This window comes from Amblyomma maculatum, chromosome 4, assembly GCF_055883805.1.
Source record: "Amblyomma maculatum isolate TAMU_Amacu chromosome 4, ASM5588380v1, whole genome shotgun sequence".
Classification (NCBI taxonomy): domain Eukaryota; kingdom Metazoa; phylum Arthropoda; class Arachnida; order Ixodida; family Ixodidae; genus Amblyomma; species Amblyomma maculatum.
In genome coordinates this window covers 31,217,442-31,245,144 of record NC_139347.1, presented here as the reverse complement: position 1 = coordinate 31,245,144, position 27,703 = coordinate 31,217,442, and the positions used below count along the sequence as shown (strand labels likewise).

The window sequence follows — 27,703 nt, the reverse complement described above, 5'->3', positions numbered from 1 at the left end:
CCTTATAATGTGCGCTACATTGTTTGTTTTTTTAGTACTATTTGTAGTACGATCTCCCTGCAAATGCAGTATACCCGTAAAATGAAAATTAGAGTTAATGTATTTACTTAGTAAGCGAGCTAATGGACGACTTCTGTCTCTTACCTGGTGTCAGGGCTAAAATAAATCTAAAGCTAGTTACATTTGTCTTAAAATGTTGGTCTCATAAAAAACACCCTCTAAATCTTATAGTTACGGGGCATTTTTGCGCTTTACCGCCATCGAGTTGTACGGCCACTAGAGGGGCAACCCAGTGCCGCGTATTCAGCAGTGGAACCTCCCACGCCTCCCAATCACTGAGCCACCGTATGCTTCTGGCAAAACGCATTGAAAAAAAAAAAAAATGAGAAAGACTCGAAGAGTGCACTTAGCATCCAATGAGCAGAGAATGTGTAGCCAACATTGGAGGGGGATCATCTAAATTTGGATATCACTGCTGTGTTGTTCATAGTCAGTTTAGGTCATAGTCATATTAGAGGATGATGGGTTGATGAGTTTGTGGGATTCCAAGGGCACGATACTTTCGGGTGTCACGTCCCCCTCCCATCTGACAACTGTAGAGCCCTCTCGTGGGCTGCGGTACGGACAAGTGCACGCATTCCCGTCGAAGCCGTGCGTTCGTGCTGTTTGTAGGTATATTACATTGCGTGCGTTAATGTGCTCATGTGTGCAACTTGAGAATGAAATCCGTGGCTGCGTCTTTGGGCTGCTCAGCAGCGTCGTATCCCCAGTAATTCCTTTGTTCTCGCGTCGTCCTTGCCCATAGCCCTGTAGCTTTCAAGCTCGAGCATTCGGTGTCCGCGCGGTGGCCGAGTGTATGTTGGCTGTGAGCAGTCAGGGTCGGCAGCGGTGTTTCTGGATTCGTTCATCAAGGTCATTTTTATCTCCCTTGCGATCGGCTCGCTCTTTGTTCCCTGTGGGCTTGCCCGCAGCTTCCCTCGTTCTCTTCTCACTGTGTTCGTGCCTCGCTTTTACTTCTACGCAGCATTGCTTCGCTGCGAGCACAGACCGCGAATGCCAGCACCTGGTGTAGAATTTTGCCTATCTTGCTCTGCAAACGGCAGCGCGATTGCTTTGAGAAAATGTAGACCCCAAGACGATGCGCCTTGCCCTGTAGTCTACCTTCGTGCTTGCTTGTTCGTTGCTTCTTTGAGACTCACTTACTCACGTCTCTGCGTTCCGACGTGAGCTTCGGTAGTGGACGCGCGGGCTTCTGTTCCTGCTTTCGCTTTCTATAGGCGTGAAACGGGTGAGTGCGCTTTACCGATGAGTGTGAACCTGCCCTTCACCTTCGAGTTAACTGGACCAGCCTCGCTGCTTTTAATTTTTTTTTTCTCTCTCTTGCCCGCTTGCTCACACTCTCGATTGCACTCTTCTGTGGTCGCTCCGGTTCCCTCACTTCGATGTGTTATTTTTCGGATTGCGAAACACAAGAGTTGAGAATGAACAATCACCAATGCGAAAGTATGAAAAGCAGAGGAAAAAAAATGCCGACACTTTAATTGCAGTTTGGGTTTCGGCGAGGTATAATTTTGTGAGCATTACGATTACGTCGGGGTCTCAAGCCAACCAGCTGCGGTTGATTAAATGGAAGCATAGTCACCACTGAATCTTTATCCGGGGAAGCGAGGTCGTCTGCCAGAAAATGCCACGAGCACAAGACCATCTATCGACGTTATGACCTGCTTGCAGTTACCGCAGTTTTTGTACCGAAAAACTATCTTCTCTTTTTTGCTGCTGTCGGCGGAACGTAACGGAGTGCTATATCCCATGCTTCCCACTTCACTGACTCAAAAAATCACGTAGTAGCGCTGCCTATCTTTCTTTTTGTCCCGACGCTCCCGGGACAACATTCGAAAATGCTTGCTACGCAGTTTCAGCAGCACGTAGAGCGAAAGTGCGAGTTCTTGATCGATGAGATCGCGACGCAACCGCATTTTGACGCTGATAGGGTCAACGTCGCCAACATTCGTAGGAAAGGAAAATTTTGACAACGTCTGAATGCGCCGATCGCAAAGCAGACACCAAGCGGATATTCGCGCTGCCGATACTCCTTAGACTAGTTCGCGGCTCCACCACAGCGTCGCGTCGGTTTCGTAAAAATCGCCATTCGCCGGGATCAGGAATTTTTGGCGGCAAAATGCTCACATTACGTACAGTCGAACCCATTTATAACGGCTGCGGTTATGACGCGCGCTCACTTATTAAGAACTTATGTGGAGCTACCGTCAAAATATGTATTGGGGATATATCATACATCTCGGATAAAACGAACAACCGTGGCCGCACCACTCGGTTATAACGAATGGGAATAGCGACCGGCAGACTTCGTCGCCGCGGTCGAAAGACGCGGGCTTCCCGACAACACGGAGGCCGAACTAATCTCCTGGATCCCTTATATGTCCCCCCTTTCCCCGCGCTTCCTTGTCAAGAATCGGAGTATGGATGGCGATCTACCGCCAGGTGCAGCGAGCGCCTCAAACGTTACAGTACAATCGCGTTCTTAACCAGCTGGCGGTCTCCCAGAAAATGTCTTCGCCAAAGTATATATGGTCATGCTGAAGAGCTTGGAAAGCTACATAATAGTGTCTGCATTGAACAAAGAGACGTCCACAAGTGACCCTTTACAGAAGTATAGCTCCACTTAAATTCTTGACATCGTATAAATGAGCTCGACTGTAATATTCCTAAGGAGGCTTCGAGGTACAGCAGATTATCTGAAGAAACTGAAATAGAAGATAAGACGTTGTCTGCACGTGCTGCCCGGTAACGGGTAATGATAGTCATCCATTGTCTGGAACGTGAGGCTGTGCGGGTGCCATATCTATGCTGGAGCGAAGACGCGCTTGTCTAAAGGGCAGAGCGCGCGCTTTCTCCTTTGTGTTGAGAGCACATATCACGGTTATCTTTCGGGTCATCGGTATAGTATACGTGCTCCGTAGATTGCGTCAGCGAGTGCCCTTCGTACAGGCGCACCTGAATCGCGAGTAGTTACCGCTCTAGTAAAACGCGCCGGGCGCGTGCGCGCTCCATTTAGGGAGGGTATAAATACAGCGCTGTAGCGCCTCGTTTTCTCGTCTCTCCTGATGGCGATGTGGTCTTCGTCTCCATTAAATACGTATACAGTGCACTGTGCTCGAGGGAGAAAGTGCGCTATCATATACGTCCCTTTGCGGTGCCCATTAAGAGCTGCCGTCTAAGATTACTCCCCCTATTCGATACACCCGAGAAGAGACTACCCTTTCCTTGTAGCAGGAGGAGGCGGAGACGAGTATGTGCAGACCCGCGTCGTCATTAAGGGTCTCACAGGCGCCGCCTCGCGCTGTTCGCAGAATGCGCGCGTTATTGGTGCCCTTCTCTTCTGACAGACAGATCGGTGGGAGTGGGCGCGTGGGGGGTAAGAGCTGGTGTTCCAGAGAAAGCTTTTCGCGACAGCAACGGGGAGAAAGGTCTTAGCGCGAGTGCAAGCCCGCCTTCCGGGATGCGAAGCGAGCGCTCAGTACTCGAGGCCCGCGTTGAGAGTGCGCGTGTTCTATTCCGTACCCGGCAAAGCATCTTTCGTGTTTCATGCGGCAGGCTATTTTCTCGAACAGCGTATTTAAGTTGATCCACTGTGCCTGTAGTTGAAGGGCAAGGCCAAATGGTTGTTACGCTGAATGAAGAGCACTCCCCGGAAACTTAAATTTGATTTTAAAAACCGTTTATTTTCTATGCGTGTGCAGTGGTGTATGCTCATGATGGAGATCTATGTTGGCAGAGCTTCGATGTTGAACCTGAAATAACAGAAACGTATGAATTTCTTACCGAAATACTGTTACTTGCAATGCCGGAGAAGCGAAATGCGTGTCCGTGCTGATGGCTATTTCATTTCAGAGGCGCAATAAACAGCTCGTCCAAAGGTTGCCATCATGGACGGGTTTATTCGCTTTGTACGAGGTTCAAATTTGTTTGCAAGCGTGTCACCCCAGTATTTTCGTTTTCTAAGAAGGTATCCATGATTAACCAGAACTGCACATGTTAAAACCCCGGTGAGGGGACTAAAAATAATATAATTTGATATTATGCCGTAACCTTGGCATTGCTCATGATGTGGATGTCATCAGAAAGGTGCGACGCAGTCACCATAGGATGGTAAGGTTTCGAATTTGAAGAGGGAACGGAAGGAACGAATTAGCGCCAGGAGGGAAAGTGACGGATTTCAGGATATCGCTGCTGAACAGATACTCGGTTTTAACCGAGAAAGGCGACCACAGTAATAACATCTCTGAAGTTGTCGTTCCTGCTGTTTTGCTGACGGCGAAGTAGAAATCATGAAGTGTACATGGGCAGGGCATGTAGTGCGAAAGCAAGATAACGGATTGTCGCTGGCGGTGACAGACTGTATTCCAAAGGAAGGGAAGCGCCGCAGGGAGGGATGGGATTAGGAAGTTAGCAGAGAGAGAGTGAGAAGTTTGGGCTTAAACTGAACATCAAAAAGACAAAGATCATGGCGTCTTGCCCTATCAAGTCCTGGAGCATCAATGGACAAGAAGTGGAAGCTGTGACAGATTTTCTCTTCTTGGGCTCCAAGATTACCTCGGAAGGAGACTGCAGCCATGAAATTAGGAGACGCCTGCTTCTGGGAAAGAGAGCAATGGTTAGCCTTGACCGCCTAGTAAAGAGCAGAGACATTAGTCTGCCAACCAAGATCCGTATAACTCGTGCTATGGTCTTTCCAGTTGTGATGTATGGATGCGAGAGTTGGACTGTGAAAAAGGCTGACCGCCGAAGAATTGACGCGTTTGAATTGTGGTGCTGGCGAAGACTCTTGAGAGTTCCTTGGACTGCCAGAAGATCAAATCAGTCGATATTGTCGACCATAAACCCTGACTGCTCATTGGAGGGTCAAATTCTAAAGTTAAAACTCAGCTACTTTGGTCATCTGATGAGAAGAGAGGAGTCGCTGGAGAAAGATTTGATGTTGGGAAAGGTTGACGGTCGCCGGAGAAGGGGTAGGCAGCGAACGCGATGGTTAGATGGCATCCTCGAGGCACTGCAGATGAAGTTATGTGATGTTAGGAAGATAGTGAGAGACCGGAAAGCGTGGCGTGAAATGGTCCATAGGGTCACGAAGAGTCGGACACGACTGAACGACTGAACTGAACTGAACTGAACTGAGGGATTATGTGGACGCAGCTGGCACAAGACGAGGTTAATTGGAGGTAGAGGCCTTTGCCATGCAATGGGTGTAGTCATGATGATGACGGCGGTGATGTTACCCCAGATAAGCCGAGCTCCAGGAGAGACGATGACGCTGGATATTGCGACACATGGTCACCGAACCGTGCAGTTCCCGCATGCAGAGAGGCGAATGCTGGAAACACTGAGCCACCGCTATGGTGTACGCTCGGCCGGTTGGGGTTGTGCGCGTTGTTACTGAATGCGGGGAAGTCTGCACGCGCTCGTATTCACATACGACCGGAATGAGACCCATCGGTATAGGACGCGAGCTCCATGTACCGATGTCGGGTTCTTCAAGCATCGTCTCGCAGAACACCCTAAAAGGTGCGCCAACTCTACCTTTTCCGAGATAGTGTTGAGTTCATGCCACGAAAGTTTTCCTTAACGCCGTTGTTCTGCGAACTCATGAGATGAATATTACGCCAGTGTTCTCATTCTCAAATGCATCGCAATCATCATCACCGGTTGTCGTCAGCTAGGCTGAGTGTGCTGCAAGGCAAATACGTCTCCGATTGAAATCCGCTTCCCGTCTTCCCAGCAAGCTTCCTAGTGTCCGCACTTGACAGTTTGCCACATTGCTACAGTTTCCTTCCCTTGCAGTCATATTTGGCATCCCAACAGGCTCACTGGTCCCATGTACTCACTGGTTTCTGTGTCCCGGAAAAGTTCGTTTCTGCCCCTTGTTTGGGTCAGATTTACGGCATAGTTCCTGCAGTGCGGAGACGTACCAGCGCGGGACGATGGGGAGGGGAAGGGGGGCTGCATCTGTGTTGAAACCCTCTCTAGCAAGTCGAGTTTCTTTAACTCACTACGCGCGCTTTCAGTCTCCTAAACGTCAATACCCGAACTACCCTGTGCGTGCATTGGTATCTCTATCCCGCCTCGCTCGGGTTTCGGTAGTTCATTAACCGGGATCTCAATGTGAGCTTTCGCTAACGGTGCTGCTCTAGAATCCTCGTTAACGAATGCCCACTGCCTACTGACAGGGAGAAAAATACAGATCGAGAAAAAAAAGGAGAGAACGCCCGCGCGCACAGCGGCACGCCGATGGTCGTCGGGCGAAGCAGGAAGTCGTCCGAAACCGCTGCTACTGCTCTGTTGTGTCGAGCGCGCGTCCGCACGTGGCGGCAGCGTCGTGAACGGCAGCTGGAAGTGAGCGGGGGAGGTTTGAAAGCGTGCAGAGACACGCGCCAGGAGCCGGGCGCTGGGCGGCGGAGGAGGGCCTAGTCTAACGGGCCACCTGGATTTCGCCGGAAGTCCCAAGAGCAGCCGCGCGCTCTCTCCAGCAAAAACACACGGCTGCAAAGACCGCGGCGGCGGCGAGGCGGCCGCGGGGTCTTCCAAACGTGGCTCTGCGTGTGAGTTTGTATGTGTGACCGCCGCTGACGACGCCGTGGTTATACCGGGGTGTTTCCAATTTTGGAAGCGAGCAGTGCATAAGGCGATGGTCTCGTGGCGCTTGGCACACACCGTGTCGTGACCCCCCCCCCCCCCCCCCCTCCTTCCCTCTTCCGTCTTAACTTTATTCGCTGGAAAAAGAGCCGCCAAGGATGAGAACGTGGCGGCGGAGGTGCAGAGGTCCTTTCCTGTGTGCCCCTCTCTGCGTCTGCGGCTGCAGGGAGGTTTTCCTCCCTGCTATCCTTTTATTATTTTCCTCTCGTAAGACTGTTTCGAGTCGTTGCGTTTGTGGCTGTCGCCTCTTTACCTGCGGCGCACGGGACGATTTCTTATGTGTGTGTATGTTTCGGGAGGGGGGGGGGGGGGTGAAACTTAAGTGGTACAGGCTCTTGTTTTCCATCCCTGTGGAGAGTGGCGCTAGCAGCGTGTAACGATGCTGCCCTTGCGGGCTGATGTCGATGAAAAGAAGAAAAAAAAAGACATTTGTGCACAAAAACGAGCGAGGAGCCGGTCCAGCGTTTGCTGCTTTTCTTCACGTAGCCCGCTGTTTGCTGTGTACGCATGCGCGCCTGCTTCTATTTCTTCTTTATTTGCACTTTTTCCCCGACGCTTTCCGTCGCTATGCAGTCTCCTGCTCTTCCTCCCTCACCTCCCAAGTCGAGCGTTCGGAAGCGTGAGTGCACTCGTGGATAGATGCACAGGATGTGGAGGTTAATATTTTATTGCTTGTGCTACGGTGCCGTGGTCGTTTTGTGCATATGCGTGCACCGAGTCACATTGAGTGTCGAAATTTCCTTCTCGGTCTCTGACTCCAGTTACTTTGTCAGCGATCTTTCATTCGGGGAATTTCTGGCCCAGAATCGCGCAAAGAATGAAGCCCTCCAATTTGTGGCATCAACTGATTGCGTGACTCCGTGGTTATTTGCTTTGCGTCTGCTTGCGTCACACTGCAGAGCACTGGCAGGTTCAAGAGGATTAACATCGAGTTAAGCTTGTTATTGACAGTCGGTTGATTCCATCCGAAGGGCATCAGCCACGTAGTTGTTGAATTGTGCTCGACTTTTCTCTGCCGTGGCCTTGCCTCCTCAATGTGGACAATTTGGTTCACGCGTGCAGAACTGCCCATTATAGCGATCCGTTTACAATAACGAATCTTGCAGAAAACATAACAATTCACGCTTAGCTAATTAAAGTATCGAGCAGGCAAGACAAAGAGAGTAAGGGACTTGTAATGGACATGTGTACATACAAAGGATACCAACGCTCATCGATACCGAGGAAGGCACGGGGGAATTTCTCTTCCGTTTTCACTGTTCCGTGAGACTCGCATTAATCACCGCCGCCTATACGGGCACGCGGCGACCATGCGTAAATACGACTTTCCACGTCTGCCGATTGAAGGAGAGTAGCGCTGGTGAACGCTATCAAGGTTGGGTCACGCGAAAAATAAATACCCAGACATGAAAGTGCAGATTTATGTCCCCGCCGGTGTGGAAGACATGGCGGGCTGACGTCTCGTCTACTATACGACTGTTCTCGTGCAACAAACAATCAGTATACATAAGATGTCCCAGTCGGCCAGTAGCTGCTGAACAGGGCTTTCAGCGTAGCATGAGCTGCAGCAAGAGGTTCTTTCGAAGCCGTTCTTATAAAACAACGATTGGAAAGACGTATCGGCCAGACAGCTTTCCACTAGAAAGCATAAAACAAGAAAAAAAAAAATTCGTAGCTGAGTCGCTTGCATTTTTGCACATTATTTGGCTAGAATCATGATGCACGCCAGTGTTCTGTAGAACTCGTTCTCGGCCTCGCTTTATATAGAGAAGTAAACGTCCAGTTGGGGTAGGCAAAGTCGTATTGTCCCTAGTGAAATTAGTTCGTTTTTTTTTTTTTTTTTTTTTTTTTTTTTTTTTTCTATCAATTGTCCGATAGCGAATCTGACAATCTGTGTTACTACTGTCCATAAAGTGCGGTCGTGAGGCACGACTGTCTAGTGTCTTCTTTATTTTTATTTTTTGCTTCCAGCGCCAAACCCTTTCCCGCATTGACGTCGAACGAACATGTTCGTGTACATATCGTCTAGCCTTTTTGACAGTTCGTGAGTGCCGTACTCGGGCGCGAATTGCGATATAGAGAAATACCGCGTCCTCTTACCATCGAATCAATACGCTTCCGCGGCTAGTGTTGGTTTGATTCAGTCGTAGCGAATGTGTAACCGTTACCACCCGCGCAGAGGGGGTCTAAATTATATGGGTCGTTGTGACCAGTTGCGTTGAGAGAACGCGCCGCCAGCGGTTCCGGCAGTGGATAACTGACACGCACGATTGTCGCTATCTGCTCGCGCGAGACGCATGCACGATGGCACTTTAAAGCGTGCAAGCCAGCGGAACGCAAATACATGTTTCGCGAGTGAAGCCAAGAGCAGAAAAAAATAAATAAATAAAGAGGAGGTCCCTCTCTGCTGCTGAGTGCAGGACGTCTCGAGATCGTTCCCCTTGCAGGCCGCTCTTTGTTTTGCCAGGTTCTTCCCAGGCGGTCCTGAAAACTGAGCGGAACTGATCCACTTCGCATGCAGGGTTCGCGCAGTGCAGGACTCCATTCCCTTCCCCCATCCCAGGTTTCTTTGTATTCCGGCGTGGTTCTTCGAGAAAACAATCATCATCGTCGCTCGGGCTTCTCACGTCACCTCTCTCTCTCCCATCGCGGCGTCGCTTTCGGATTCACGCCCATTTCTTGCTTGGTTCTCGCGGCACGTTCCGGAGCCCCTTCTTGCTTCCTCGTGCACGCCGCTGACGTTGTGTACTATTCGTACGGAGCCCCGGCTGAGCGGTAACGCTGATGATGAAATTGTTACGGGGCACAGCTGGCGCGGCATTGTTTTCACGGCCCCGTCCGTGCGAAGACGTCGTCGGCTGCTCCCACTCTCCCTCATCTTCCTCTTCCTCCTTCTCTCCCAGTGGAAGAGTAGTTTCCATTATCTCCACCTTCCTCTCCTCCACCCCAGCGCTGGCAGCATTGCTCTCTTTCTCTCAGCCATATCACGTTTCCCCTACTTCCTCACCGCGCGCTCTTTTTCTTTTCTTTCTCGTCTCTTGGTTCGCCCTGTTTCTATATTGCGTCCCATTTTGCCCCCTTTTGTGTTACAACGACCGTACATTTTCTTCGAAGATATGGAGGCACACCGCCTGGCGTCGTCAGGCTATAACGAGAGGATGGGATAATATGAGCGAGTCCTCTGCCCTTTGCCTTTCTCTCGCTCTCTTTGCGAGGCTGCTCCGCAGATCGCGGCTCATCTTATCAGCCAAGGAGGAAAGAGGCTGGTCGACCTAGTGCACTTGATGCTGTGAGCACCTACAGGCGGGCTCCGCTTTATATTCTCTTGATGGCCGCACTCGCCGCGCGCTTTTATTCCGCGTGGGAAGAGATGGAACGCGCTGTCTCTCGGGAAGCGAAGGATAATAAATTTTAAAAACGAGCAAAGCCAAGAAAAAAAAAAAAAAAGTTAGGAAGCAGGTTTAAACGGGGCCCGCTGTTTTAGTCCCCCGATAGCTGTGTTGGGGGGCGGAAAGCTCGGGTTAAGGGCGCTTTCATGCACACGAGCGCGTGCCTGTTTTAAGGCTGGCAGCAGAAACTTGAGTCGTGTACAGGCATCGTTGTGGTTATAAGCATGTTCGCCACTCGGGCTGAACGGAGACAGGCCCCCGCTTGTTCACCGTGGCTCGACAGAGAAAATCGGGCGGGTGTTCGAATCGCCTGCTATATAGGGTCGAACAATGACGACCTGTTTTCGCGGTTCGTATAAAGGCTTTTTCCTCACGTCGTTTCGCAAACGGCACTCCGACCCTGGTGCCGTTAAGGCTAAAATGGAGGAGCCTTAGGTGCCGTGCATGTTTCGATGTGGGCAGTGCTATTTAGCGACCGCTTTGTGTACTCCGCGCGCGTTTCTGCGTGCTCATCTATATGTGGGCTAAGTGTGTATGCTATAAGGGTTATCGCCTTTCCTGATGCGTATCGATACTAGTTAAATGGGTGCTGCGCCGAGTCGTTACTACGTTTCGTATTCAGGGATGACGCTCATACCGTGATTGTTTTTCCCGCGCTTCTATCCGACTGCATTGTAAGTATACGGAACTCACTCATATTGTGCGCCTCGTCCTAACTGGCCCGCCTGTAGTCTGTCCCCACCTTTCCTAGTACTCGAAACAGCTCGTGAAACGAAGTATATAAAGCGGCCGAGGAGCTCTGCGGCTTGCAGCATGCGACGCGAAAGCCTAACGCATTAGTGTACTGTGCTTTCGATCGCCAGCGAGCTCGGAGAATGGTTGAGTCTCCCTGCCGCGCTGGGACATCTTTTCCGCAGGTCTGAGTTCCACATATTGTTAAAAATGCGACATCCTCTAGTTATCTTTCTCATCACAGTGCTGGATAAGTCTACTGTCCAGTCTCTTTACTTACGGCAGTTTTGAGGAAAATTATTTTGCGAATTTATGAAACCGCAGCGGCTCCTAGTTCTCGAAGTGAGCCGTTTGTAACAGACAGATGTTCGCCAGTCTCCACATGCTCGAGAGTTGCGCAAGAATTAGTCGATTATACTGGTACATGCCCGCTGGCAGGAAACCTCAAAGACCAAAACGATTCTTAGTCCCAGTATGCGGCCACGTGAATCTCTTTACTTACGGCAGTTTTGATGCAAATATTTTGCGAATTTATGAAACCGCAGCGGCTCATAGTTCTCGAAGTGAGCCGTTTGTAACAGACAGATGTTCACCAGTCTCCACATGCTCGAGAGTTGCGCAAGAATTAGTCGATTATACTGGTACATGCCCGCTGGCAGGAAACCTCAGAGACCAAAACGATTATGCGGCCACGTGAAACTGATTACTGCAGGGTTTTTTTTTTTCTTCTCGAGGTTTCCATGCAGACTCCACACATTCGAATGCTCCGTGCCAAAACAATTAGGGGTTTGATATGTGACATGCATCGTGTCCTCTCGAAATCTCCGGGCATGCACTCACTCGTTCGAGCACTTATTTTTGTCCGCGGTATATGTCTACAATTGTGCGATTCAAGGAAACGAAAAAAAAAAAAAAAAAACGTCCACGCACTGACGTTTTCTGCGCGCGATACGGCAATACAGAACTCTCGCTGCACACTGTACGATTCTCCCTCGTGTCTTGCAGACATCTCTTTCGGGCCGTCGAACGGACTCGCGTGTGAGTATACCGCGTGACTGACTCGCGAGGGAGCGCTGCGTTAAATGCATTCCCAAGCACACGCATTACATAAACACCTGTTGCCGTCTGTATACACGGCTTCGGGACGCGAGAACCTTGCACGCTATCCACGTGCCGAGAAGCTCCCTTGGGACGGAGCGCGCGCTTACAATTATACGTTATCCATTTTCTTCCTTCAGAGCGCCCACTTCGGCTGGAAACATCACGCAGTCTTCGTGCTCTTGTGCATGAACGCCTTTGTAATTGTGGCGTCCCACTTTGCCAGGCGAGCAGCAGCAGCCCACGGCCCGCCTTCCCCATTCTGGCCGGCCTTTCTGCGGTTTCAATTTAACGCGCGGTATGATCTTCACAAGGTTCGCGTATGGCGGAAGAGATCCTTGGGCTTGCTCAGCAGCGGCGCGGCCTGCGACTGCGCCTCTCTGACCATCCAAGGGCGCCACTTAGCTTTTTTTTCTTTTCTTTTTCTCGCAGTGTGGGAGTTTCGAGACAAAAGAGTCCGCGCGCAGGCCGGCATCAGCAGTGGCCAGCATACAGGGGGTATACTTAACCTGCACCGCAGCACCCGTCGTTATTGTGCATGCTTCGGTAGCCTCCGCTGCGCAGAACGTGGTTAGCGTGCGGTTTGTGCAAACTTTCTTGAGTGCAGTGCGCCATCGTTTGATGCGCAATATACCATCTTTGAAGAAACAAAAAAATTCGAAGCAACAGGATTCTTTAACGGCCTACAAAGTGTTCTTGAATGACTGCACATGGCCGGAAAGGATCCCCGGTGGTGCCAGCGCGGTTACTGCTGCAATGGCACGAACAGTAGCGCCCTGTGCGCCATAGAATGGCGCTCAAGGCTGATGACGTCACGTGAATACGTACTGCATAGTTCTCGCTTTTATCTGGCGTAACACCGTTGTGTGCTAGATGGTGCGGATAGGGCGACATTATTTGGTTATTTCTGTGTTTTAATATTTCTATTAGTCAGAAAATTGATTACGCGTAGTATGTGTATGCGCGTCGAATGGAGATACCTCGCTCGAAACGCAGGTGGTATTATGCTCGCGTTCTGATCTCTGCGCGTTCGTCTGCAATCCTCCTACGCTATGCGTTGTGTGAGAATGGTAGTGGTGGTGGTGGTAGTACAAACACTATTACGGCGGAAGCCTCGGCCTCGAGCTTCCTCGTGACTGCGTGGGTGACACCTGCGACGCGCGTGCTCTCGTCTGGGCTGCTAGATATAACGTTGCGTTCGCGATCCTATACCACGGTAATTTGAGACGTGTAAGCTGCGGTGGAGTTCCTCTGCGGACCGGCATCTTCATATGCGCATACATTACGGAAGCGAAGACGAAACGCTCACTGGCGCGGGATAGACCTATCGCGCTAAGGTCAATAACAAAATAACATCTCATCGCATCCGTCACATCCTCCCTTCCTTTTGGCTTTCCGCCGCCTAACAATATAGTTATAGTCGCACCTGTTCCGTAGCCGGGTGTTGATTTTGACAGATTCGTTCTCACTCGCAGTCACGGGCGCGATATATCATTCGTGCGTGGCACTTGTTCCCTCTGTTTTCATTTGCAAATCCCGGCTTGTTGCCCGAAAAGGAGAAATCGCTTTATCGGCCTGTCTTTGTTAGCCGCCGATTATAGGCTCTTATCGCATTGGTGTGCTGGGAAACTTCTGGGAGAGCGATATTCACCTTCGGCTTAGATAACTGAGAAAAAAAAAATAATCACAGGCCCACACGCCAAGCGTTGGGGGCTGGAGTAAAACTAGTCCACTGGAGTAAAATCACTGAAATTTATTGCGTTTGGCGTTGTGAATGTGCAGTCGTCGCTAGCGCAGGCAGAAATGTATTGTTTAAAAAAAATTAGCATAAGAACAAGTCACCCAGATGACGATTGCAGAACCGTACGTACAGAACGGCATGAGCGATAATCTTCAGCGCGTGGGTTGGACGCTGGAATGATCCCGCAGCCGCTGGTTTGATACCGGCCGCGGCAGCTGATGGAGGCTGAAAGCAAGGCGCCCATGCACTTTGCGATGTCGGGGCGTGCTTTTTAACAACCCCGGATGGTCGACATTTCCGGAGCCCTCCACTACGACTTCCCTCATAGCCTTAGTCGCTTTGGGACTTTAAATCCTACAGACCAAACCAAGCCATCTTATGAGGGAGGGAAGCTTTGTTAGGGGCCCTCATTTAACTCCTTCGGCCCGTCGGAGGGTGAGAGGTCTGGAAGTCATTCGATTCGGAGTACGCGCCGCTCCAGCGAAGAATGATATCTCGTCGTTTTCTTCTTTGGCGTTGTCATTGTTGTCGTAGCGCTTGTCGCTCCGTGCATAGGTCGGCGACCAAGCCGGAGCAAAAACTTCCGCGGCGGCTCACACGGCGATCGTCGTATACCCCTTGTGCAGGTGACGCGAGCATCTGCAGAACCGTTCTTCATCGTCTGGCGGAGTCCCCGAGTCCAGTGCCGCCATCATGCCCGGCATCTGCCCGCGGTGCAACACGACCGTCTTCTTCAACGAGGAGAAGATCGCCATCGGGAAGCACTGGCACGTCAAGTGCTTCTCCTGCGGTGAGTAGTGAGTTTGCCGTTCTCTCTGCGCGGCACGCCCCGTTCACGGAGGCGTCGCGCAGTACCCCGCACGAGGGCACCTGCGCGTGCTGCCGCTGTTGCAGTGCGCATAATGACGACGCGGGTGTGTCTGGCCTTGCAAGGTTGCCGCTGCGTCGGTTGCTTCTTCGATCTTGTCCAGGCGGCCATGTGCGTAGGATGGGCTATTACGCATGCAATGGCGCGCCTATAGGGAAGTGGTGAGGTGGTTTGGGCTAGTTGGTATTCCATCCGAAGCGGTGCGATTAGCTTCTGAAGGACGAGGTCGAAATGAAAGCGTGCGTTAAATATCCCCCCCCCCCCCTTTTTTTTTTTTTTTCGTTCATCACCCTTCAAAACCTCTATACTCGCGTCGTTTTGTATGGAAGTGGGTCTTAGCTTTGAGAGAGGTTGGCGGGGCATTGGCCCACGCAAGGTCGCCGTATGAAAACGGGAATACAGCAGTAGCTGTCTGAGGTTATCTGCGTGCACGGGCTTGAAGAAAAAGTTTGGGGGAAAGCCTCCGCAGTCCTCCAGCAAAAGTTTCGACGAGAGATTTCACTTTGTCTTGGTGACGGCGATCCTTGACGGGTACAATATGCGCTTCATAAGGCTGTATACGTTGAGCGCCTAAGGGTCTTGCTCATTGTACAGTAGTGTGTACAAGATACATTCAGCTCCTTGCAGACTATGATAATCTGTTGAAACAATATGCAGCTCGCTAACGCATGCCGTGCACTTGTATATTGTATGGCAAGCTTGAAAGTCGCCTTGGCCATGAGCACATTGGATAAAACAAATGCGATTTGCGGTATGTTTCAAATTATTGAATAAAAACTTTCATCCCTATGTCGTGGCGTGACGCCGATTCTTGGCCTTAGGGCACATGTTATATTGCTAAATTTAAAACCTTTAACGTTGATGGCGAGTACACTTTACATAATTTCTAAATGGGCGTCTTGATTCGAAGTATCGAACGTGAAAAATACCTGAGCCGCGTCTGTATTTTATCGAGCGGTGCCATTTTATCAATGTGTGGAGTAGAAAAGCCAATTTGAAAAGCTTTCAGAACCTTTTTTTTTTACGTTTTTTTTTTTAACGTTAGATGCCGCGATTGACGAAGCCATTCCGCTTTTCGATGATTCGAAATACAAGGCGCCCATATGTGCTGTGCGATGTCAGTCCACGTTGAGCAATCTCAGGTGGTCTAAATTTCCGGATTCCTCCGCTACGACGTCTCTCGTCAAACCAAACCATTCTGAAATTTTAAAGACGTGGCTCGCAGTTGATTTTGGCAGTCCTTCGCAGTTTCACCATGTGTCCTGACCTCAAAGTTGATAAGGTTTAATTAATGATTTCATTAATCGTTTTTCTGGTGTACTTTCGCGTGAACGGTGCCCGCGTTACAGTGCTATCTACCTTCGCGGACTGGTCCTCGAAAGACAAATCTGTATTTAACAATTTGATACTCCCTGTGTATACATAGTCAGTGGCTTGCCATGTCAGCCGTGTACATTCACGGCAGGAACAATCTGCACCCTGCTCTCGTTTGTACTCAAGAAGCGTTCGAAAATTCTTACTCGTTGACAGTTGTTTCAGTCGACGGTGGTGCTTTCAGGCGAAACACATCTGGTATTCTATGCTCGCAGCACAGACTGGCTGACAATTTCGCCAGAATTTTCAGGGACTTTGAACGCATTCCAGCTTACGAAAGAAAAGTAAAATTGCTTTTTCGGACTCATGGTGTTCTAGAGGTTTATGTCATATGCGCTGTCAGTAGTCTGTTTCTAAAGCCGTTCATATATATGGGCTAGCCACGGGCTTTCCTCTCCACCACAGGCATCCGTGGAGAGCCTCGATTGGCTGTTCACAAACCGTTTGCAAACTGTCTGACGTAGCCTTTGAGCAGATTTCGCCTAAAAAAAAAAGCGAGAGGGTCTTCACTGCAGAACGGGGACAGTGTGGACTAACTGGATCGATCTGGCGCCCGTATATTGTCGACATATCATTGGGAACTCGTTGAGCCGCCCTTGGCTTTCCCTGCTGCTGTTTAGTGTTTGCATCGCTTCACTGAACCCGCGCGAATGACGCGTACTCCAACGAGCACGTCTTCCTCCAATGCGCACCGTTATGTGCATGTGTGCTGGCGCGCACGTTCGAGTTATGATGCTGTTCGGGTAATTCCTCTATGAGCGAGCCGACTTCTTCGGGAGTACGTGCGTATGCCTTGACGCGCACACGTCTTCTCGCGCGTTAGGTTTGTCGCGGATTTGAAGGCGCGAAGAAAAAATGCAAAACAAAAAAACGAAGTAGCTTCTTCGTAGACACACAAGTTCTCGCGCGCCTATTTTAGCCGTGGTGACGATGTATGTTTTGCGTCGTGAGGCGGAACATTTTGTGAGCCGCGTTTCGCGCTCGGCGCCAGCCGCGGCCACGAATACACATGGGTATGCAAGCTTGGCCTATTTGGGAATACGCGCGGTGAAAAGAAAAAAGAAAAAAAGAAAAAACAAACTTCATGGTAGCGATTCGCAGCTGTGTGACCTTGATGCTGCTGCTTTTCCGTTCTGGTTGTTCGCGCTTTATTTCGCCCATTTTGGTGTCGAAAACATGTAGCTTCGACACGCGTTGTTTTTCTTGAATGCGATGGTGTACATGCATGTATAGCGTGTCACGCGGGCGCTCGCTTGCTCGAAAAAAAAAAAAAAGTTAGAAAGGAGGATGCGTTCCTCGAAAGCTTATATGCGGTGTAAAACGTTTCTTTCGTGTATGCAGCAGCCGATGCGAGTACAACGTCAGTTGGGGAGATCGCATATATAATACGCGTCTCTATATATGTTGCCATCTCGTATACTGTGACGTATCTTTTCGTCTTTGCTGCGGCAAACCGAGTGGTATGGGTTTCGAGCGATAAATTCTATCGTTGCATGCTTTTGGCTTGCTTGCTGACGGGGCAAGAAGTGCGATAGTTCTGGACCTTCCTCCTCAGCGCTTTGTCCCTCATTTGGGCGGCGAGCCCTTGAACCGGGTTCCGTATGTGTGGTCACCGCCAGCTGCGTCGCTTGGGGAGAGGAGGCTAGTCGGTGTAGAGGGAAATGGCTCTGGCTTTAAAAGAAATTTGATATGGCCTTAACTGCGCCGAGGCTAGGTTTCGATCCCTCTGCGACAAGAACACCTCGCTGGCCACTGCGCATCTCCAATCTTTGCCCGAAGAACCTAAACCCCTGCCTCGAACCGAAAACGAAATGAAACGCGACGTGACAGCGCAAATACTTAGCATAATTGGCCAACTAAACCGGTTGGAATTTTTTTCTCCGCATTGTTTCACTAGATATGTTTCTCTTCCTTTCTCCTTCCTCTCCGACCGTGCAGGCAATGCCGACTGCCACCGTCGCCTGGACAGCAGCAACCTGACCGAGCACGAGGGCAACATCTACTGCCGCTCCTGCTACGGCAAGCTGTTCGGCCCCAAGGGCTACGGTTACGGGGGCGGCGCGGGCGTCCTCTCCATGGACACCGGGGACAAGTACAAGAACGGGCCGCCCACCTCGTACGCAGTATTTATGTGTGCAGTTGCGATCGAGTCTCGCCTGAGCACGGCATCGTTGCTGTCGGCCAAGCGTGGACTACAGCTCTGTTTAGAACTCGCAGCTTAGAATTCAGTCGGCTTTTGCAGACGCATGCGTTGGACTCGTTTAGGCACTAGCTGAGCACTCACTGTTACCGCTGTCGTCATTATTGAACAGGGTCAGTCACACGAACGTGAACAGTACGGCTTCGCGTGGCACTGGCAAAATTTTGCGCAAGCGCATAGGACGGTGGTGGGCGGGGCGTCGTTTGCTACCACGTGTATCCTTGCCGTGATGGACGCTTGCATGAGGCGCTCTAAAATCAGAAGCTCAACGTAACTAATTCTCGACGCGTACCAGCACAGGTCTAAAGCTCGAACTCCGCACTGATAAGAATGTAAAATTGTGAATGACAGTCATTTTTCGTTCCCCTTCTCGCCTCTCCCTCAATTACACCAAGGAACCAAAACGACATTTCACACCGTTGCTCCAGATACCTACACAGAGGCACAGTAATAAATTTATTGTGAACAAAAGTGGTGTAGACAAGTAACAAAAATAAACCTCTTAACAGTGTGTCCCTGAACTGGACTATTACGTTTCAGGGCTCCATGTAGACGAAGTTCGCGCACTATATTCCCATTCGGAAGCCACCAGAGGTAAGTATATGGCAGAATGAAATATCTGCAAAGTCATCACCCAACAAGGAGCTTGCCCACTGCAAGTCATTGCGCTCGCTCAACGTGCCAGTCGCCGCCGTCGCTGTGGTTTGATCATTCTGGAAAAAAAAAAAAAAAAAAAAAAAAAGAGAGAGAGAGAAAAGTGGGTTTCTGTAACTTACCTACAGAAATGGTAAGCCCAATCATGAAGGGCACATACTCGATTTATCATAAGGAGCCGCAGTGATTTTCGCAGCGATTGAACCTCACTTCGCCGCCAGTGCATGTTGGCAGCCCGGCCGAGTCGATCACCACAATGAGTTACACAATGACTCACTTCTGGCCAGGTTGTGTGATGACTTCGCAGATATTTTATTCGGCCATGCACTTATACCTGGTGGCTTGAAATAAGAAATCTCAGCGCGACAACATTAATCTATATCGAGCACAGAAGTGCAGCAGTGGAGCTCGCGAGACCGATGCGCCACGGACTGCAGTGACCCTGTACATCCACGCATAGCCCACAGCTGCCCTTCTGCTCGGTCATTGACGGCTGGTAAAGATCCGTTCACAGCGAGGAGGCCTGGAGGAAAGACAGGTCGACGCTGGCAAAGAACTCGGAAGCTCTTGCGTAGGGAGGGCGCGGGAAAATTCTGGGTATTCTAGGCACTTATCGCACCCTGGCTGTATTCGCGCTTTCACACAAGTTGCATGGGATCGGGATCGGGGTGTCCGGCCCGGCCCGTCCGAGAAAAATGTACCTTGGCCTAGGAGCAGATAAGCGCGATAAAACTTTTGGTACCTTGCTACTTCCGCGTTGCATATGATAGCAAAGTGGACCTTTGGAGTATTGCCAGCTGTGAGTGCGTGTGTGCAAAGCCACGAGGTGTTGAACAGGCACACATAGCTGCTGTTTGGGTGGTTAGCCATTCGAGTTTTCTCTTGAGAATACCACAGGGCCTTTCTTAGGGTGCAGTTTGAGTCGATTTTGAAGTTTAGTGCTGTTGTCTTGCCCCTTACTAGCTTTTGCATTTTGGAGCATTAAAATCATTTTTTGTAGCGTGATTTTGAATTATTTTTGATTGCCCTGAAAAGCTCGCTGTGATTTCGCAATATTGTTAGCTTATTACCTTAACCTTCCGGAAAATTTCCAATAGTGTTTCTGCATGGAAATATTCAGACAAAATTGTAAGTGAAATCATATATTTCTGCTTTCATTATCACCTTCTGAGATGGCAGTGCTTATGTGCTTTATTTATGTCATTTTTTAGGTAATTCGAGCAGAGAATTTGTAAAAAAAAACTAACGAAAACAAGACCATTTTTCCTAGCAATTAAGTGGTCCTTTTACAGATGGTGCCACCATATTATTTGCCTTTAAAGTGAAGAGCTTTAGCCCTGTCATAAAATAAATACATCCACTGTGGCAGTTGCCACAGTGGATGTATTTATTCTATGACAGGGCTAAAGCTCTGTCATAAAATCACATCCACTGTGGCAACTGCTGTTGTAAAGCAAAGTGTGGTCTGACGGGCATGGTGCGGTAGCAATGGCGGCGGCGGTTACCATATTGACCGTTTAGCTGTCTGGCTCTGAAACTCTTTATGACAGCCTCACCACTCTGAAAGAGAGCAAGTAATGCTGAGAGCTGGTGCGTGACTTATGCTTCTGGAGTTGCTGCACACAACTGTTTCAGTCATTTCGTATCTCAACAGCACACTCTGCACTGCTTTCATATTTCAACGGTATTTTTTGTCATTGTTAAAGTGTTGCCACAGCGATCTCTGTTGAGATATGAGAAGGCGACTCATCACTCACTTCGCACACCGCCCAGTTGGCCTGCTGGAGGCAATAGTGCGCTACAACTCAAGAACCGAAATCACGCACCAGCTGTGAGCTGTACATGCTTTTCCCATATGGTGTTGGGATTGACTCCATGGTGCTGGTTTTGATGATAATTATGGCTTCTGCCTTCTTGTAACAAACGGATATGACAGGCATACCTTAGCTGGTTGAGAAATGCAAAGGTGTTTATGTGCTGTGCGATGTCAGAGCACGTTAAGGATCTCCGCTATGTCGCTTCTTTCTTTCAATCCCACCTTTCTCTCATTCCTTACAGCACAGTTGAGGTGTCCGCAATGAAGTGTGACAGTTACCGCACATTTCCTTCCCTATAAACCAATTTACAGCTTACATTTGCCTTTGCTTTGCATCATTCCCCCAGCACTTTTTCATTCATCTGCTATGTGAGCTTCTCATGGGTGGAGGAGGAGGAGGAGGTGGGGTCCTTTCATGAGCTCCTGCTTTGCAAAAATGGTTTCTGAATGTTGTGCTGCTGTGTGAGCTAGGTGGATGATGCGCTCTTCTCATAATGGACTTTTTGTGGGTGGAATCTCTGGATAAAGAAGCTTCACTCCTCTGCTGTCACACGTGTCTGACTCCGGGATTTTTCAGAAAGTCATTTCTAGTGCCATTGCAGTAAAAAAAACAGTAAAAGATTCTGATGGAGCCAGATGCGTCCTTTTTCCTGGTTTGACAGCACAAGTATACAGTGTTTCTTTGGGTATAGAGCTAAGAGCTTGGAGTCTTAATTTGCAATTTTTCTCAGCAACGCAGTCCCTTTTTACGCAAAAAAAAATAGTTGCAGTTTTTTCAAAGAGTAATTAATCTATCGGCTTAATGTGGCTTGCAGCTTTTATTGATCTTCCATACATCTGCTCTTTAGTGTTTCTCTAAGTCTCCCTGATCACTTGTCAAGCCATGGTTAAAAAGAACACAAAATGTCCACACCTCGATATGACAACAATGAGAGACTTCCTCCATTTCTATTTTTACAGGCTGGTTTTAAATGCTTGCCTTGCTGTTTAAGTACATGTTCATTTGTGCAATGCTGTTTATCATGTACTGCATATGTGATATGATGTTTGCTTTATTATCTTTTCACACTGAGAAGCTAATTTTACAAACTGCTGCAAAGTTTGCAGCAGAATTCTGTATTCCCTCTGCCTTCTCTTTCCAGTTCTCTGAAACTTGGAAAACTCTGTTTTAAGAGACTTTCAGGGCCGCCCTGCAAAATTGAGCCTCAATTCACTAGCTCGGGTGCAGCAACAGTGTTTCATTAGTGCAAATAAATTTCTTAGTGTCATAGCATGTGTCACTCGGTTACATACCATAAGCATTTTGAGCCCGTGTTTATTCTTAGCAATGAGGTAATCTGGCAATTTTTACCTTTGCTTCTTGCCTTGCAGCAACATTCCAGCAACAGCTCAAGCACATGTCGCACCGCAGAATGGCACCGTAAAACCTGTGACCCAAAAGCAACCCCGCTGGGGAGGCACCGACATCTGTCCGCGATGTGGCAAAGCAGTCTACATGGCTGAGAAGAAAATGGGAGGTGGTGCGGTGGGTAACATTTTTACTAATTGAATCCTTGTTTCATAGTTGATGCCAATAGCAAGCTTTTGCGTGATAATTACACGGTGCCAAATGCAGCATTATTGAAAAAGTACTATGTACCATGTTCTCAGCAGTATTTTTTCTGTGAACATTCTACAGTAAATCGGGCTTTTGTTATTATAGGAACGGTTATATCAAAATACTTGACAGGCATACTTGAGTACTGATGAGAGCACTCCAGGATTCCTCTATACAGTGCCGTCATAGTGTGCCATCATCAGCTTATTTGCAAGGACAACAAATGTGACATGTATGCCTTGCATAAAAGACTAGCTACATGTAAATTTTGGGCAGGAGTATGACGCGCTGAGGCACAAACTGCAGCATAATTCACATAATTGAGAATTGCTAATAACAACTGGAATGGTGGTTTTTGGCAAAGGGGATCTTATCAATTTCATTGGATGGGGAATAACAGCTTTGGGACAAGGGACAGAGAAAGATGACAGGACCAACGTTGTTTATAAAGGAAGGAGGCAGGACCAGCACTGTTTACAGGGCAAGAAGACAGGACTATCACTGTCCCTTGTCTCAGTGCTGTTATTCCCCATCAGTATGCATCAACTAGCTCAACTCTCCATTTTACAGAAATTTAGCTGGAATAGATGATGTTTCTGGCCATCATCAATTTGTTTTTGTGATTGTGATTGATTGACTTTGTTCCGTATTGTTAGCAAGGCCAGTATCAGTTTGCTTGCATAGATTTAAACTTCTGCTTTGTGAACGTAGTAGCAACAAGTAATATTCTTATATTATGAGGGCATCAGGAATGCATCAAGCTTCATGCCAGCTTCATGCCAGCTGACTTTCAAAACGAATATGATGTAGTTAACCAGGGTAAGATTTTCAATTTGTGGCCCTATTTATTTAAGTGGGCAGAGGTGCCAAATGTTGCCAGAGGATTTTCTTTGCACTGAAAGCCACCACTGCAACGAAGCATGTGAATTCAGTTTGACTGACATGAGAATTTTTTAAGAAGCATAGGCGCTTAATTTTTGCTTGCCTGTTTTATTCTTTGTAATGATGTGCAAGGCATCATTATACTTGGATCACTGCTTATGACTGCTAAATAAATATGTAGCCGAATTTCTTTTTTTCACCTGTATCGGTTTCAACAGCTGACCAATGGCGCTGGTGTCAAAGCTAAGTTTAGGTCATGTTGCGTGAACTTAACACTGAAAGGATTATCTGCATTGGACTGAAAGAAGTGCATTCCCTGTTTCTGAATATGTGCTCTCAGGAAAGAAACTCGTATGCTTGTGATATAATATATAATCGATTTTCCTCCTGGGCTGTTGTGATCTGAATTTTTTGGCATGTGTGTACTGTCATGCTTGATGCGTGATTGTTGTTATTATTATTATTATTATTATGTGCAAGTACTTCAGTGGAAATGTGTTGTCTTCAACGGAGTATAGACACCTAATTTTTGTGTTCGTGTTTTATTCTTTGTAATGATGCGTAAAGCATTACTGTACATTGATCACAGTGTGATATTTGCTTATGATTTCGGTTTCAACAGCCGAGCTATAGCCGTGATATAGAGTGAAGTCTAGGTCACGTGAGCAATGAAATAACGGCAATATAATCATTCTTTTCCTTTGTCATTTTAATTCACCGCAACTCTAAAGCCAGCCTTTCTCAAAAACAGGAATCGTAAGTGAATCAGCGAATATATCGCTGTTGTTAATCATCCCTCCTGTTACCTAGACTTCACCTTGATGTCACGGCCATCACTTAGTTGCGGAATCTGAGACCGAAACAGGTGAGGAAAGGACATTCAATCGTAAATTAGTGGTCATAAGCGAAAACCACATGTTGATATAGGAATGTCTCTCGCATCATTAACAAGAAACAAAAATGCAATTAAAATTTGGTGCCTATATTCTTTTAAGTGGGCAGTCGTTTCTGACGTGCATTAGTATTTTTTATTGACACGTGCAACCTTTTTAAAATGGGCATGTTTGACGATTGAGAATGTGCATTTTTGTAAGCATCTAACACAAAGTGATTCTGCTTGCAGTCTACCCAACAGTGCTGTTTATTTTTACTGCCTCTTAGTATTGCAGTGATATCATTATCGCATGCGGCCTCCATTTCAGGCTTGGCATATTGCCTGCTTCAACTGCCACGAATGTCACAAGCGGCTTGAGTCAACTATTCTTTGTGAGCGGGAGGGAGAGATCTACTGCAAGAGTGAGTAATTACTAAGCTAACTAGTAAACCCATACTCCAGTGTCTGGTCACGCATGCCTAACTCCTCAGGTGCCTGCACAATGCTCACAATTCTGCAGCACTTCACATCTACACTGTGTGCCTTGTTTGTATGCAATTTATGGAATTCATCCTTTTTAACCTTTGGTACCTATCTTAGGCTTATTTTTTTTTTTTTTTTCTTTTCCTATTAGGCTAATAGTGGTACAGCCAGAACAGCAATGTTTAAAAACAAAACAGTTTGAAATTTTTCTGCGCTATGCAAATTTAAAATCGAGGGGAACCCGATTGGGAGCTGCCCTTAGTACCTAGTGATTAGAGCTGTGCAAGTTCAGTGCAACCCTTTTATGGCATACGGTTACTGAGCTTTTATCAGCTAAATGAACGGTATCCAGCAAAAAGGATTTCATGTTGTCATTGCTTATACTGATCTCTTGCTGTGCATATGTTATCGGCTGGTAACCAAGAGTTTCACAAAAGAAGTCTACAGCTTGTTACGCGTGCCTATTGGGTTCAAAAGTAGCCGCATATTTTTGTCTATTTAGCATGCTGTCTGTTGCATAGCTTAGAGCACACTAAGTAAAATCTGATGGCCAGCCCGTTTTCTTGGTTGGGCTCAAATTTTGCTCAGAGGTAGCATTTATTGATAACTTTTGTTTTGCATTACTTCGATGGTAGTACTTGCCAGATTCGGTCAGAATTAATCGGTAAGTCTTCATCATCTGCAGCGGTAGCGGCCCAAACCGTGAAGTTTAATAGCATCGTCTCGCATCCATCAGAAATGCGAATGCTCTACCAATTTATCTCCAGAGTAGAGACCTGTCCTGCAATGGGCATGAGTAATGCTATACGTAGCTCTTCACCATTTTGGGTTGCTGTTGCCTCAGGACTCAAGGATCTATTCTGACTGAGTCAAGCATGTACTTTCTCGCCGTCCTCGGTGTAGGCATATAGCCATGGCTAGTTTGCGAGCCTTTCTTCTCGCAGCACTTGCAGTTAATACGCCCTCGTCAATATTATATGTCTAGCTGATCCTTTTCATGTCAGTTTCAGGGCTAATAAATATCACACGAGTTATCATGCCTTGCCTTCTCGAACGTGGTTGGTGTATGGATGCAACTGCAGTTTTCAAGTGACTATGGCGCATCCATGAAGTGTGCAAGAAATCCCAGAAGTTAAGATGTCTCTTATAAGTGAGGTTCTTTATCGAAATTCAACGATAACTTCTTATTTATTACTGAATCTGTTCTAAACTTGATTTATCTTACAAAAGAGGTCCACTTAATAGAAAGATAAGTAGGTCAGCTAAATGTTTGGAAAATGTCTTATTCCCGATTGTCTATTGCATCGCTGACTCTTATAATGGGATCGACCATCATTTCATATGAGTAGAAAAAGTTACTTTTTGGTACTAATGATAATGGCAAACAAATTACCTAATCGTGAATCACTTGTGATAAGAGAGACAAAGGTTATTACTTATTAGCCATTACCTGTGATATCGAACATGGATCGGGAACAGTTTACTGAACTTAGCAAAACTAACTTTAGAGACCGTACTTATTAGCACTATGGATGCCGCCCCACAAAAGCGGACTATGTGGTAGCGCTGAGCGCTCTGGCCGATTGTGAAAAAGTGCTGTATGACATTGGAGTGGGCCCTGTTTTCATAACAACCTTTAAAGAAAGAAGAAAAAAAAAGAACCTACAGCATGCTCGAACTTAACACCTGCTATTTGAAAACTATTAAAAAATGTGTGGTCCTGCTCTATTCAGTTTGAATAATTTTGAAAGTGCACTATTTGATCCATTCAGCGCATTGAACAGGTTGATAATCGAGACAAACTATTCACACACCCCCACTTTCAATGTGAATGGGACTGAAGCACCGCTTTGAATAAACTGAAAGCTTGAGCTAAGCGAATTCAATGAGATTTCACACTGTCTTTACCCTGTTATGGTCAGTGTTCGGGCAGTACATATTACACCTGCAGTAATGCTCTCTGGTGATCTTGTTAATTTTTCTTTTTTACTTGGTGCTATTAGTTCTCTCTTGCCACAGTGAATGAGTGTACATATAGGGTGCTAAACAATAGCTGTTCAATGGTTTTCTCCTTTATTTTTCTTTCAGCCTGCTACGGGAAGTACTTTGGGCCAAAAGGATACGGCTATGGTGTGGGATCTGGCACTCTGCAAATGTCGTAAAGCCCATGTTGTGCTCATATGTAGATACTGCATAACAGTTGACCCCGTGGCACATTGATAGTTGCATCTTTATTTTTCTTTTGTCCAGTCTTTGTAGAGGTTAGCTTTATGTCATGCTTTCAGAAAGCAGTATACCTTGAGGATAAGTGTTGTGGTGCTTCTGGTCGCGGGACCTTACTCTGTTGCGTTTATTTTCCTTTGCACTGTAGTGAACTACACGAGGATATACGAAGACGAGGATTAAGTAGGTGAGAATATCACGAAGACGAGGATAAGGACGACGAAGTGCCGCTGCGCTGCTCGTGCTCGCTTGTGGAGACTGAGACTGGCTGTGTTCTTGTGTGGTTCGCCGTGAAACTTCGACAGAGCTATTATCCCTGTTAAAGCACAGTAAAAACCCCCTTTCACTTGGTGGAGGTGAGCATTTCCTGCCGCCCTGGAGCTCCGCAGCCGCACACTCCCGACACAAGCAATGACTGACGCTACTACCCCCAGTCCAACCGGCCCCTCATCCGCGGTGTTCTGCGCTGGAGCTTTGCGCCAGCGTGATCCTCCAATCTTCAGCGGAACCGGCGACCATGACGTGGAAGACTGGCTGGCCTCATATGAGCGGGTCAGTATTCACAACCACTGGGACAACAACCAAAAACTCAATAACGTCATTTTCTACCTAACGGACGTTGCAAACCTATGGTTCCGCAACCACGAGGCCGATATCACATCGTGGTCTACTTTCAAAGCTAGTTTTGCCGATATTTTCGGCCGGCCTGCAGTGCGCAAATTGCGCGCTGAGCAACGCCTGCGCGGCCGTGCACAGCTTCCTGGTGAGAATTTTACCAGCTATATTGAAGATGTCGTAGACCTCTGCAAGCGCGTGGACGCTTCAATGTCAGAGAGCACCAAGATAGATCACATTATGCAAGGCATTGATGATGACGCGTTCCAGATGCTTCTGGCTAAAAATCCAGCCACCGTCGTCGACGTTATCAACGCATGCCACAACTTTGATGAATTACGCAAGCGCCGTAACATCACTCGCTCTTCGCTCTCAAACCCCGCGCCGCTTGCAGCTTTAACACCTGAAGCAGACCAGTCCACCTTGCTGCCACAAATACAGCAGTT

The 27,703-nt window shown here is 48.0% G+C and overlaps 1 protein-coding gene across 1 annotated transcript in view; it reads left to right on the top strand.

Moving 5' to 3' along the window:
• LOC146190589 (cysteine and glycine-rich protein 1-like) overlaps window positions 1-26,779 on the top strand; it is a 57,857-nt gene extending 31,078 nt beyond the window's left edge. Inside the window, exons 2-6 of the mRNA XM_084600981.1 lie at window positions 14,298-14,461; window positions 17,852-18,029; window positions 21,955-22,108; window positions 24,265-24,358; window positions 26,508-26,779. Of these exons, the coding sequence (XP_084457107.1) occupies window positions 14,365-14,461; window positions 17,852-18,029; window positions 21,955-22,108; window positions 24,265-24,358; window positions 26,508-26,581 (597 nt within the window). The 5' untranslated portion in view covers window positions 14,298-14,364 and the 3' untranslated portion in view covers window positions 26,582-26,779. The remainder of the gene's footprint in view (window positions 1-14,297; window positions 14,462-17,851; window positions 18,030-21,954; window positions 22,109-24,264; window positions 24,359-26,507) is intronic.
• The last annotated feature ends 924 nt before the right edge of the window (window positions 26,780-27,703 follow it).